This window comes from Ischnura elegans, chromosome 5 (genome assembly GCF_921293095.1).
Source record: "Ischnura elegans chromosome 5, ioIscEleg1.1, whole genome shotgun sequence".
Taxonomy (NCBI): domain Eukaryota; kingdom Metazoa; phylum Arthropoda; class Insecta; order Odonata; family Coenagrionidae; genus Ischnura; species Ischnura elegans.
Window position 1 is genome coordinate 80,900,801 of NC_060250.1, and position 14,842 is coordinate 80,915,642.

Here is a 14,842-nt window from a genome sequence, read left to right on the forward strand (position 1 = left end):
TTGTGAAACGCGTTCTTCTTAAATTTAAGAATATATTTACGATCAAACCTTTAGAGAAAAAAAGAACTCGAGATTAAATGTTGACATTTTGGGGGCCAACCACTTCCACATCCGCGGAGTTAACGGAAGCCACCCTGTTACATTGAGACATGCGAGCAATCTTGATCACGCAAAACGTTGCACGAGCGGATGGAAAGTATAACACAGGACCAAGTTTACTAGGTTGAACCAGTTCCAGGACACGAGGACGATAGCTAAAATACGACTTTTTGTCCTTCTCGAACTCCAATTGAATGCAAAAAGACGGACGCGAAACTTGGCTTCGCTATTTCTGCTGTATCCCATATCACTGACAAAACTGAGTCCAACCTTCGCCGAAATTAAATCGTGCCATCTTGGGCGGAGTTTTGTGATAATATAAAATTTTAGAAAGAGCAATGTTACCCCTAGGAATTAATCTGCATGATAGGGAAAATTTTTAATGCGTCAGGCGAGGGTGATAGCTGTGAAAAACCGAATATTTTAGGTGTGAACAAATCCGACGAGGCAACATGCCCAGGCTTGAGGTCAGCTGTTGTATTCCAAGTAGTTCAAATATATGATGACAAGAGCTTAATTATGACTTCGTCTTTTTCTGCGTTTATTGAGTGATAGATTTACTGCAGTGAAAGAACCATATCCCTCAACAAAGTTGACCTTCCCAAAAATTAGACTTGCGTCCAGTTGTGAATTCAGTGAATTGGTGAGAATAACTGGAGTTTAGTTCTTCATGTGCCCTCTCTTCCATTATAGAGAATAGCACACAGTGAAGAGCGCTGGAAAAATGCACTAAAAGTTTACTCAGATTATTTTTCAAAACGTAGAAAACACATTTAGAGGAAATTGACCTTCAAGTATTTCAGAGTGTGGTTTGGATTTCCGCTATCGACTGAGTCAGTGCAACGATTCCTGGAGTACTTCATCGCATAATGAGGACCAGTAATGATTGTATCATACGAGAGCAACAATTAAAATAATCTTAACTCGACTGAATTACACGGATCAATGATTACTCTATGTGTGATACTACAAAACAACGAACGACAGATGAGCTTGCGAGCGGCTAACATTTTGCTTGCGTCATCGATGCCAAGTCATTGAGACTCTACCCCCCAATCACGTTATCCTTTGCTAATCATCGACAAAGAGGGAGTTTAATATTCGATACAGGCCAATAAACAGTTAGCCCTACGAACGCGTAGTGGAAATACATTTATAACGAGCAATTTGAGTGAGAGATGGGTTGTGAAAGTGATACGCAGGGTAAATCGTGGCTCACACGGAGGTATCACAAACACAGGGTAACAATATGAGAAGGCGAGATTAAATACTAACACGAGGCCTTGAAGGTCTCTATTGATTGAAACCCAAAAAGGGTATCGAGTTACGAGAATAACAAGTGCGAAATGGTTCTTATGCCACACCTTTCAGGTAGAATTGACAATGGGCTTCAAAAGCATCGAACTCCCATAAAATTAGTCCGGGATGATGCTAAGTGTAAAGTTTTCAGTATTATCAGGATATTCAGCCACTCCTGAGTCTTTCCCCACATTTGACTGGCCGGTTGAGAAAGTTGACCTTCACTCAAGTTTAAAGGTGAATTGCTTTTAGGGTGATTGACAATTAACTACCAAGAGAGCCATTGCTCAAGATAGGAAGAAAAGTAAATACACGAATTACGGTGTTAGTGTTTCGAAATGTGAACGAGGAAGATTTGGACCACGCCAAATAGTTTTTAACAATCGACAGAAGAGTTATATTGCAACGATCTTTTTAGTGCAATAAATCAAATGGTTTCATGATTTATGGTGTTAAATTTTTCCAAAGTGAAAATATGCCAAACATACAAATTTCATCACCTAAATTATAGATTTATTTTTTGGGCACACTTACAACAAGCTACGGAAGCTCTTCTCGATATCACGTTGATCATTGACAACGCAAAATCTAGAACTTGTTCGTGCCTGTGCGTATGCCGGGATATGTCAGTTTAAAGCCTCTACTGAGGTATCTGTGACGCAGTTGCGAGCAATATTTTCTTCATCTTATAAATTGTAAAGGTTTAACCTCAGTATCGGAACGTATCGACATATTTCTGGGTAATTAGATACTAAAAAAACAACATTAGTGATTTCTGTGAATCATGCTTCTGTATGTCATGACGCCTGCAGTAGTTGCAATAACGACATTTCACTTAGCCTAGGGGTGAAACAGTTCCAACGTCGATCTATTTTAAACAATAAATCAGGACCTAGGAGGTTAAATAAACATTATCGGGTATAGTAAGAGATAGAAACAAAAATCCTTTCAAGATGTTGCGCTAAAATTACAACTAGAATTACGCTCCCGTGTGTCTACCGGATATTTAAGTTTAAAGCCTCCCCTGAGGTTTCTGTGACACAGTTGGAAGTATTATATAGTGCAGCACATGAGGTAAAAGGTTAAAATAAACACAATCGGGGTTATTTTGTGGCACAAACAGTGAATCGTTCAAGATGATGCGATAAAATTAGGACTTATTTCTGCCCGTGCGTCTGCTACGATATTCAAGTTTGAAGCCTCTCCTGAGGTTTCCGTGAGGCAGAATATAAATATAAATAGAGTGCATCACGCAAGGCTTAAATAACCATAATCTGTGTGTTGTAGAAACAATAAAGCGTTCAAGATGATGCACTCGTGGCTGGATGCCCACTCCGAGGACCACGACCACGAAGTCACCCCGCTCCCGGAGGACGAAGACGACGCGTGGAGCTTGCTGTACAACTGCACGGCTCGGCTGCTGAGCATGCGGAGCGCGACTTCGGCGCTGGAGAACGCGACCTTCCCTTCGCTCTCGGCCTCTGGCCTGCACGTTGGCGGCGAGGAGGACGAGGAGGAGGAGCGATTGTTGCAGGCAGCGGTGGCCGCCTGCCTCTTCCCGCCTTCCTCCTCCTCCTCGCCCTCCATCTCCAAGCTCATCCCGTTCCTGGAGAAGGGCGGTGGAGGAGTCAGGCTATCGGGCGGGGGCCCTAAGGGGATCCGGAGGCCGTTCATCCTCCCCTCGTGGCAGAAGGCCCCCTGGATCATCGTCTTCTCATTCATGCTTCTCGTGGCCGCCCCCGGAAATGCCATCGTCATCTGGATCGTGTTGGGTGAGTGCTTCTGATTTCATTGAATTCCATCTATATTCGTCAGTGGGGGATATGAACATTTTTCATATGGGGGAACTTTCTAGGACGTAGGCAATTACATAATTCGGTGCTTCGGGTTGAGCTGTTGGTCCTCTTGTTAATTTTTTTCGACTAATCTGCCCATCTATACACATGGTGGAGAAAATTACGCCAAGAAAAAATAACCAGATGATGATGCAGGTGATACCAAAATTACTGATGATGTTTAGGACGATAACGGCCCAGCTTTAAACTTGGCTGCACTGCAATCTCCGGCAGACAAAGCATTCGAAGTCATGAGTTTTCCTGAGCATCCGGCAACAGGGCAAACCCGAGGCCAATTGTAGCGCTTGGATCTAATTTTTGTAGTTTAATAATGGTTCATTTTCGACCTAAACATCATTGGTAATCTTGGTTCCCACTAGAATCAATTATCCAGGGTTGAAGTTTCGTGACCTAATTTTTCTTCACCCTGTATTTAGGTAATAAAACCCGAAAGGAGCCTCTGAAGGCGTATAGAGGGAGGTATTTAACCGTTTATTTCACAGAGATATTAAAGTGTACATTGTATTACGGCAATGGCCTGATTGTATTTTAGTTCACCGCCTTCCTCCGAAAGAAACTACTCTCTGTACTTATCTTTCCGAAAAAGTATTTCACTCATTTTACCTATTCTGCCAGACCTTGGAAATAAAAGCTTAAGTTCATGAGCTCATTGGAAGATGGAATATATCTCGTGGGAAAATCGACGCGTTTTTAGTAGAACACGGAAGGTCTACAAAATTATACAATGCTAATTATGCAATACCGCTCGATGGCACCATGAAAATCTTTTGCTGCCAGTCGGGGTTTGAATGAGATTCCTTTATCCAGCGCTGCTCATTTTATTACGCAGAGATACTACACTGCACATGTCCAGGAAAATTTCAGGCCAAAACGCATATGATCCCTAAACATAAATATGCAACTTGAATGTAAGATGAAGCGAAATAAAGTCGAATTTGTCAGTCGCTCTCGGCTCTCAGCTCGCGGATCGATGGTTCTGAAAATCTACTTTTATAAGTTATGCATATAGAGTAAATTCTCCAATTTATAATGTTTGTAATCTGACCTCAATATTAAAGAACGCTGTTAGTCCTGAGTAGTCATCGAATTCCGTGCAAGAAATTATAAGATGACTGCCGTAAAAAATTGCGCGTATTTAACGAACATTGGAAACACATAAGATATATAAGTTACGCTTAAGATGGTGATATTTGAGAAAACAGGGTATTGGATTAAGGAAGAAAAGATATCAGCATGTGCTATTAATAATGTAAAATTCAAAATCCGTCGCCCAAGATCGGTGATAAGTTTAGGTTGAAGTAAATTGAGGATGAAAACTGGGTATGACTTCAGCAGCATTACATTTTCAAGAAAAAAATTCAAAATCAAATTGATTTAATTTTAGTTTAAGTTACTGAGATATAAGAAGACGCACGGATATCATTATGATCCACCTATCTATATCGGCTGGCTTCAATATAAATCTATCAGTAGGCCTCAATTTTTGGGCGTTTATTTATTATTTTAATTATTTGAATATCTAGCGGATACTTTGAAAAAATATATATGATCACTGCTTCAAAATTTTCATTTCGCTGCATTCCTTATAAAGGTGTACTTGAACTATTCAATTCCGATAACCGTAGTTTTCGGTGACCCTAAACGTCTTCACTTGACCTTAAGGGACATCGAAAAGAATTTCATCGTCGAGGTCTGCTGGAGCACAATATGAGAACGACCGTGTTTCTTTTTTCCTAACCTGAAAAAATTGAATTTCAGTGTTTACATCGATGTTCGAACTCGGTCAAGAGCCAAAAAACGGAAGAATAAAAATTCATCCAGACTGCAGTAAGCCTGCATGTCTATTTTTGTAGGTTTAGGGGTTAAAATGGCAGCGTATCTTTCTAGATCCAGAAAATTATTTTAGTTAGTGTCCATGGGGTTTTTACCTTATTTACCTTCCCTGCAGTGTTCTTTTAATGCGCAAACAATTTTTGTAATCAAGAACTTTTTCACCTCAGCATTAGCTTTAAATGTAAGACAAAAGAATCAAATTTGGTGACTGAGAGTATTTAATAGTAGTGTGGAAATCTTTACTTACAAGCTAGATTTGAGGCATGTGAGAGATAAAAACTTTATTAGATTGGGGTTCCTGCTATCTACATCCGCCTGCATAGTGAAAAGTAGTAGGAAGCGTGATTTAACAATTAATATGAATTCGTACGTTACAAAAAAACTACATTTGAATTAAAAATTTATTTCCGATCGCCGTGATATCAAATGGTCAACCGCAATGAAATTAACAGAACGCACTGCAGTAAACCCGCCACTAAGGCGTATACAGTAATATTTAATAAGTATTTCAAGTTTAAATAAAACAATTCCGGCATAAGTAGCAATTTTCACTTGATCGATTGGATTTTTACTTGGCAGAATAGGGCATAGTTTACCGATATTCAAATATTTTTTCATAAAGATGAAAGATTTCCTAATACTTGTTAGCACGAGATAAAAACATCAATCATAAGACTAGCATGGGCAGATCATTAATTGTTATCAATATCTGAATTGAGTTATACAACCATGGTATTGTACTGCTAGGCTCACAAATAGTGAATAAATTCATTGTAATTTTAAATTAAAGAAGCCATATTTTTAAGTCCCCAAGATTTTGCTTTGGTTTCAAGGTAGAAAGAAATATTTGCATAAAAGGTCAATAACTGGCACCAACCCCCTTGAACTGAAGTTAGCTTAAGAAAGGTATGAGACATTTTGAATCCAGATCAAGGCCAACAACCAACGCCCACTACCACCCCTCTTCGCCTCCATGAGGATTTCCAACTCGCGGCTCTTTCAAACACCGCCAAACACCATTCAGCAGAACGTGCGCACCAAACTAAGTCTTTCCCGCGGAAGATGGCAACATCTGTGGACTGAAAACCTTCTTTGGAGAGTTACATCCTCCGCGAAAGAGAGCGGGATTTAATTCAACTAGTTTTGCCCATTCACCAGGCGTACATGAGATTTCAGATTCAATTACGAGAGAACGTGACTGACTTAATACATTAAAGTCGGTACCATTCCTCAGGAAGCTGAAAGCTAATTTCCCATGGATCTCAACGTATGACTCGGATCGACTTGACGGAAAAATCAGCTGAACGGTTTTTTTTTCAATTTCGGGGTTTTACGTGATGAATTTTCCCTCGCTAAAATTTCGATTGGCTGCCTTTTACTATGAGTTATACAAAGAGATTCCGGGCTAAGAATAACCTCTCTTTTCATAGACAGAATTAGAAATAGTGAAAACTATCAATTAGCCTAACACTTTCGTGGCCATACCTATGGTTTCTGCAAGTACGAACAGTAATATAAACCTTTAAAAAGAAAAAAACACGGTGAATTTAAGATATAATGACGACCAAAACATTTTTGCTTACAAAGAGGATTTCCTATTAACTTTGGTGACATGAAATCGGGGACTCATGAGAAAATAAATAGAATTACTCGTGTATAGAAGTAGTCCAGGATAAATGCTTTATTAAAATACCAAAGAGACCAAATATAGGCCTAAAGTAAGAAATTAGGTACTTTTTAAATAGCATTCAGTGCTTTGTAATTAACTTAAAACAAAAGTGAATATTTGGATCCTCAATTTCCACGGCGTAGTTAATCCTTTCACACTCTTAAATCAGCGGCAGGGCTCCAGTATAAATAAGTGATGTCAAGACAGTTTCTGTCAATAACCGTGCGTTCTCAATCTCAAGATTAATTCAAAATTTCCTTCCGATTTTCGCGTCTTACAACTCATGAATGACAAAATAATGACCCCTTAAAATTTGGCTCAGGGTTATGGTGATATTTAATTCAAATATTTATGGTTTCAACGAAAGGACAATTTCCTATTATTGAACCGCATAATCATATTTTGTTAATATTCGAGGTTTGCAACACAATAAAAGGTTGCGAGTAATAACAGCCATAAACGTGACACTGTGTGACAGATACGACAATAACGTGTCGATGGCCACCACTCATCTCCAGCAAAGATAAATTTTCTTAAGGGTAATGCAAATTTAAGACTGAGGGCAAATTAGAAACGAATTTATTAATCGGAAAATTAAAAACAATTCCATAAGGAACCTACACAAAGGTGATAAAATTGTGAGATAAAAAATATTTCATTTAATTATATCTTGGACTCGAAATTACCTTCGATATCTATCAGGCATGCATCATTCTTATCGCTAAATGCAGAAAGGTCAGCGGGGTCAGCTGGCCCCAAAACAGAGGGAATCCTGAAGGCAGAAAAATATTCATGCATGTCAATAACGCTCAACCACGATATTTGAAACAATGACTCTAATCTCAAAATTAAAGGAAGGAAAAAAATTTTAATTGACTCATTAGCTAAGAGATAACATTTAGTGATGGAGAAATCGATTTTGATTAAAATCGAAAATCCAATTTTAAATGCCAAAAGATCGAGGAAATGGAGATCGAGCTTTGATCTTCAATTTTCGATCAAAACGCGATTATTCGACTCCAATCTTGACAATTTTTCTCCATATTTGATCTCAGTAGCGTCACTGTGGGCCTATCATAACGTCATCCGTCCCATGTAAAATACATTTCTCCAAGGCCGATAAAATTGGAAAGCACGCCTCGATCATCATGAAAGCAACTCTATCCGTAGATCATTCTAAAACCTTAGTGAAGCCGAATGGCTCCAAACAGTGATACCAAAACTTGAATGTGTGTGCATTTGCAAAGGTTTTCTATGGGCAATTCCCGCATTTATTCCAAGAAGATTTTTGTTTTTTTTCTGCGTCTCAAATGTAGATTTCCAGTATTCTTTGAATTTATTATAATTACCTATGTATTTTTATAAACTGTACTTTAAGAAAATAGCCGTCGATATTTTCGACTGTTACTATCTTTAAGGTATCTTTCTTTTTTGTCTATCTTTAGGATCCAATTTCCATTTTTGTTGAAAAGTCGATCTTTTTATTTCCATTATAAATTCTCGAAAAATCATCACTAGACCCAATGTATCTTACAAAAGTAAATAGAACAATTCGTTAAAACTACTAGGGGCTAAGAGTTCATTGCCCACCCATGCAGGATTACCAATAAAATATACTCTAGAGACTCATAGGATATACGCTGGACTTAGACCGTTTGAAAATTTAAGTGCAGTCATCATTCTACATGGAACACAGGATATCATTTCGGGACCGCACCACATTTACGATCCGATACATGCGAAAAAAATAGGAGATAAACATAGGTACACCGCTGATCAGACAGATGATACTAGAATAAATAATTTTCTATGGACATTAAAGGAGGCTTTTCAAAATTAGAGCACGGCCAAAACGATACCGATATTTAATTTTTGTAATACTTAGTATGTAAAGTCATTTTTCAGATTAACCAATGGTATTCTAACATTCCTAGAGACGTCGGAATCCCTCAAATAATATAAACTTCCTTGAAATGCCTATTTGGCATTACCGCTCTTAATTGCACGTGGTCTCTCTTAGACTTGCTTATTAACAATCCCCTTCTTTTTGTCAAAAATGCAACATTGCAATGTTTTTTAAAACAAACAATGAAGATTCTTAAACATCAACCTAACAAAACATACATTTGCGTATAAATCAATACAATCAAAAACCAAAATAACGAACGAAATAAAATAAATAAAATATATGATGGTTTCAGGGTTACCTTTTAAAAAAAATTTTGCATTATGTAAAATAAAAGAACAAACTTTTTTAAGTTTATTTTTTTACTTTATACTAAATAAATAAAGTGAAATTAAATAAAAAATGGAGCTGCACAAGGCACGTAGTAAAACCCCCAAAGCTCACTCAGGCGGCTTGAGGGGCATTCTGATCGTGCAAAATTCTTGGAAAAGCCAGAAGCGATCCGCCTCAATTGAGCGTCTAAATTTGATGTTAATTCATACAAGATCAATATGTGCAAACTCATTGTCCGCGACAATTAGGACAATTATTGGCTTGTTGACCGAGAGTGTTGAGGTAGCCTAGCAGGCCTCTAATTTCCTGGGGGCCTATGTTCACAACGCCCACTCGATTCCTCATTAGAGGCTCGCAAACTGATCAAAGGGAAGGGCGCCCGTAAGGGAGTCTTTCTCATTTGCATGCATTATATACTGCACGAAGGTCACTGCGGACGTCCCGAAAACTGTCCAGAATCGGTCGCTTCCTGCCGTCTCCACGCGCGTATATTCCATGAATTGTTTCTCGGATCTCGGATGGGCCGTACGTCATGCCACAGTTGCGATACTTTCATATATTGCGCCTCACTAGGTGCCCTACTTTTAAAAAATAAATTCAGGAGGGAAGATAAAACTACGCGTTTTGCACCCTCCCAGCTGGCGAAGCAGGAGATCTGAAACTCTGCCTGCCGGCTTAGCCGTCCAGTGAGGCGCTGACCCCCCTCCACCCCCCCTCCCCCCCGAGCTTAAAGATGAATATTCCATGAATCCCCGGCTTCGAAGTTATTATTCCCACCAAACCCCCCAAGAGAGCCATTCCTTTAATCTGTTTTCCCATGAATAACCACCATGTGCGAGATCTGAAATCATGCCCGAAGAAATCATACTGAAACGTCCATATTCCCCGGGAGGCAAGACCCTTCAGAATAAATTACGGCAGATGGCTATCAGCTAGGGGTCAAAGCTCCATTTATGCAGGAATGCCTTTGATGTGATGGAAAATGTCGTCACCCACGAAGGGATATAACTTCTCTCTCTCTCTCTTAAAATTCCGCTGGCCTATTTAGTTACAAAGGCAAGTAGGCAAATATATTCACGATAAATTTATCTTACACAACAAATGAATTCAGTAAATGAAGATATTTCACTCCACCTTATTTATTCCGTCGACATTATTTCAAGTACAGACTGAAAATAAACTAATGGAATCATTTATCAAGAACGCAGTTTTGTATCAAACGTTTTAATGCGTATGTGCGACTATATTTACATTAGGAAACAAAAAATGGTTCCTAAAAATGTTGATATTCAATAGTACTATGAGAATCTTCATAATTTATGACATTTAATTACAATAATTGGAGTGGAGAGTAGGAAAATCAATTCTAGGGTACAAACCTGCATGGGGGATGTTACCGAAGTTTTTTCATCCCTCATACCTTACCTCATGCCTCATTACTATCCCAAGCATTTTCTAATGCATAAGGCCACTACTAGTCAAAGACTCTTTCAGATTAAAACAAACAGAGGAAGAATTCCGAGACTAATATCATGGTTTGGAGGGATTTACTAATGGAATCGGTGTAAGAAATATTTAGTTGGAAAATTTTTCCAATAGTTTGGGTTCACCGAGACGCCATTTTCTTTAAACTGGAGTATATTGTCCTCCGCACTAGTGATGGAAAAATGCTGGTCAATGTTGAATCGATTTTCAATCAAAATTAAAAGCTCGACTTTTCAAAAAAATCGAAATTTGAACCAAAAGATCGATCCATCGAAAAATGGACGGTTAAAAAAAAACCATTTCATACAAAATCATGTATACTATTCATTCGAAAAATAATCGAAATACACGTTTTATGAGTAGGAAAAATATAATTAGAATAGATGGATGAAATATTTGTAGTAAGCATTTACAAATGCACCCGCGTTAAAGTTTTGAGATCACCGCTTGGTACCATTTGGCTCCCCTAAAATTTTTAAGAAAGATCAACTGAATGGGATGATTTCTTGATGATCGAGAGCGTGTATTTTCAATTTTATCAGCATTAGAGAAATATTTTTCACTGGATACATATGACGTTATCAGTAATTATGCTTATACCCACTCGTTTATATTCACATTTTACGTGCATACAGCCTAATCTTAACCTCCTACCTTAGTGTCTACGTTTCTACTTGCTGAGAAGTGCTACCACGTACATTAGTAGACTCTAAGATGTCGTTTTCTCGACCCTCTTACAAAAAGATCCACTCATACTTTTTTCTTATTAATCAAGGAGTTTCCTTCGTTCAAGACTTTATTTCCTTGATATCTATTCTTCTATGTAAGTTTTCTAGTAAGTAATGTACTTTCTAAGTAAGTAATGTACTTCCTAAGAACTTAAATTTCACTAACTGCTAGGCTATGAGACCATCCACTTTTATGCTGAATTTCACGTTCCTCATCCACTTGACCTCGTTCCATTTCTTCAACAGATTCAAATATTTTCCGCATACACGTGTAAAATGCATCCATATCATCATTCCTTCCGTTTAAAGAAGAGAAAAGGTAGATTGTCCAAGCGCTCTACTCAACTGAAGACTATGGTATGGGTTTCAAACGGTGCTTTCTATGCCCAACTTCTTCCTTTCCTCATAACTCACGCGCAATGGCGCGAAGGGAATGAAATCTTAATGGTCTTCTCAAGGAAGAAGACGCACGGAAGCATTACCGTAAAGAGGTCAAACACACTGCCATTTGTGGTTCTGGTGCACTCTTTGGAAAGTTTTCGTGACCAGCCGAATAATTACTTACGCTAGTTATATGACTGGATAGAAAAACGTTGGAATTGAATAAACCACAGCGTGAACGGCAAAGACATGACACAGTGTGACAGGTGGATGTATTATCTACGTGAAATCGTATACTGAGAAAAATTTATGAAATACGATTTCATTCAAAAGGTTTACATAGATAGGCGCACGTATGAAAAACAAAGATAAAAGCGAGAGAGTTGATCCCGATAAAATAATGAAATAAACAGTATACACACAAATTCTGCTTGACTAGCAAACAATTGCATGTCCTATCAGATTTTTTTGCTAATGGGTTATAATTTATTGAACTCCTTATCTAATACTTTCATGATAAGCCTGATAAACCAAGGCCTTCCGAGCCTACAATATTTCTGATATAGAGCAATTGCTAATACTTTTGGATTTTTTATGCCTGGGAATACTAGGCTATTCCTCCATTCAATAATTATTAAGATAATAATGTACTTACATAGTGACTAATTTAAGAAAGCATAGTAGTATAATGCTACATACCTATAACTATAAAGCAAACGAAGATACTATGAGCAAAAACGGGAAAATGAAATCGTTTAGCTTTCACTCGCGCAGAGCATTCAATTAATCATCCAGGTTACATGGTATAGAATCTCCCATCAAAAACAAAAGCTCCACTCGTAAGCAGACAACCAATACTCCACAACTAATGCCGCCACCTCCAATGAAACCTTTTCATAAAAGCCCCACTTTCAGCCACATTGACGGAACACCCCCATCAATTTGCCCTCTCCTCACTTCATTGTGCGTCAGGGCAAAATGATTACACATAACAGCATAATAATTAGTATACACTGAATTAATTAGCGCGCGTCGCGCCCTGGAGGTGCTTTTGGAGGAAGTGCTGAGTGGTTCGTGAAACTGTCAAGAATGTTTACGTCAGTAATGAAATTTGTGACCGGAGAAAGCCAGGTTTGCTGACTATAAGCACGGAGCCGAATAATGAGATCTATATTTACGACTCAGGATAGATTTTCTTGAAGCTTAAAATAATAACTAGAGATAAATTCATGGGGTAGAACTCCTTAAAACGAGGTATAAGATGTGGAATAATAAAATATATATGACGGGTAGGATGAAGACTTGACTAGTAGGATAAAGACTGACTAGATGGGTAATATTGCCTTAGCAGCAACAGAAGTCATTGCAAAATTTCTTGAACCGATGAGATTCAACTCAAATTATTAAATTATTGTTTTTAAAATTCAAGTACAAACATTTATTCAAACATTCTCTTCCGAAGAGGCTAAAGATTGACACTGGTGAGATCCGAACATCGACGCACAGACTGGGTTAGGGCCATTCGAGAGTATCCTTGGAAAGAGTGAGAGAAAGAGATTATATACAATGATGCATACGTATTTTTCATAGTTAAAAATGTATGCTAAATAAACAAACAAAAATAAACACATTTTTTTAAAGGATGGAAATCTCAGAGGTTCTGTGTAGATTAATGAAATGACACCTAGGTAAAGATTTTGAAGCACTTAGGTATTGGCTGGTGAACAATTAAAGAAATAAAATACGGTAAAAAGACAGTGACAGGAATGCTTAAAAAACAAATTCTTGCATATATAAACACTGGTGATCAAGCGGACATTTTTGTGCCTGTTATACGTAGTGTTTAACGTCTAGAAAACTTCTATGAATTTCTTAATTTACAACCATTGCGTACTTTGTACTGCTTACAAATACAACATTTATACAATCCATTATAAAGAGAAACTATCAAATCCTTGGTTCTTTGAAAAACCTTGATACGCCATGTAATCCATAATCTTATGATCAAAAGTAACACCCAAAGCTACGAGAGGCACTAATACAACCCCATTATGTTAACATCTTTCAACTTCAATGGCTACCAATCCCACTGACTTCTAGCAAATATTCGGCAATATTAACACGAGAAATTTTTCAATCGGGGCCTTATAACTCCCTAACTGAAAGTTTTATTGTGAGCTCTCACCACGAGTTTTGCAAGCTTGAATTAAAGATGAAGAACCGGATAATTCATCGAGATATGATACCATTAATGACTTTTGCCTTAAAAACTTCCTCTCTTGTATCTAAATATCTGCAAAGTCATTGACATATAATGAAATCGTCTAAATAATGCAATGGATAGTACGCTGTAATTTCATTAGACTTAAGAGATTATAGATTATATGTAGGTATACGTAATTGATTGCTATGCGGGACGCAATCCCTTCAAAAAATTTTGTCAGTGAAATCCGTCAACTACTCCAATGACAACGAAAAGAAGAAGGAGAAGAGAGAGAGAGAATTCCACTGATGAAAAAAAGAACAAAAGGAGTAATTGAACGAGGGAAAAGGGCGTTCTTGAAAAGTTTGGCAATAGACAGCAGCATCTGGCAAAGCAAAGAGATTAGAAGTGAGGGAATTAGGAAAGCCATTGTTACGGCAAGTCCAGGAAAATAATGAAAGGAGGGAAGGTAAAGAAAAAATGTGAACAAAAGGCCTGCTTCATAAAATTGAGCCGAGGTAAAATAAAAATAAAATAATAGTAAAAGAATGTGAGAAATCATTAAGATAAGAATAAATGAAAGAAATGTGAATAGGCTTGTAGTAGGATAGACTTTCAGCAAAACAACTTACTCACTTCACCAGCACTAAAAGTCAAGTCCATAGTTGGTTTCGCTTTGACAACCCGCATGAGTTGTATCTTTGAAGAGGCATCTTCATATTCACTTTGAATATATTCTTTTGGAGTTGGTCCAAAGGATAATGGCAGCTTATTTTCTTATCGCCTCCTTAAAAGAAGAAAGATCCATCTAGTTTACTTAACTAAGAGTCCATACAATTACAAAGAAACACAGAAACTCAATTAAAGATTCAAATGGAATAAATGGTAGTATAAATTTGGATTCTAAAGCTGTTTTTTCCTCTGTTGCTACCCCATGAGTTGAATAGAAAATATTATGCAATTGCTACTCAAAAATAAATATAAATGGAATAAATACTGCGTAATAGAATATAACAGACACAACACCTCATTCCAAAAAATAAATAACAT

The 14,842-nt window shown here is 37.7% G+C and overlaps 1 protein-coding gene across 1 annotated transcript in view; it reads left to right on the forward strand.

The window, feature by feature from the left end:
* Positions 1-205: 205 nt before the first annotated feature.
* Positions 206-14,842, forward strand: part of LOC124159112 (tachykinin-like peptides receptor 86C) — a 230,499-nt gene continuing 215,862 nt past the window's right edge. Inside the window, exon 1 of the mRNA XM_046534669.1 lies at positions 206-3,170. Within this exon, the coding sequence (XP_046390625.1) occupies positions 2,705-3,170 (466 nt within the window). The 5' untranslated portion in view covers positions 206-2,704. The remainder of the gene's footprint in view (positions 3,171-14,842) is intronic.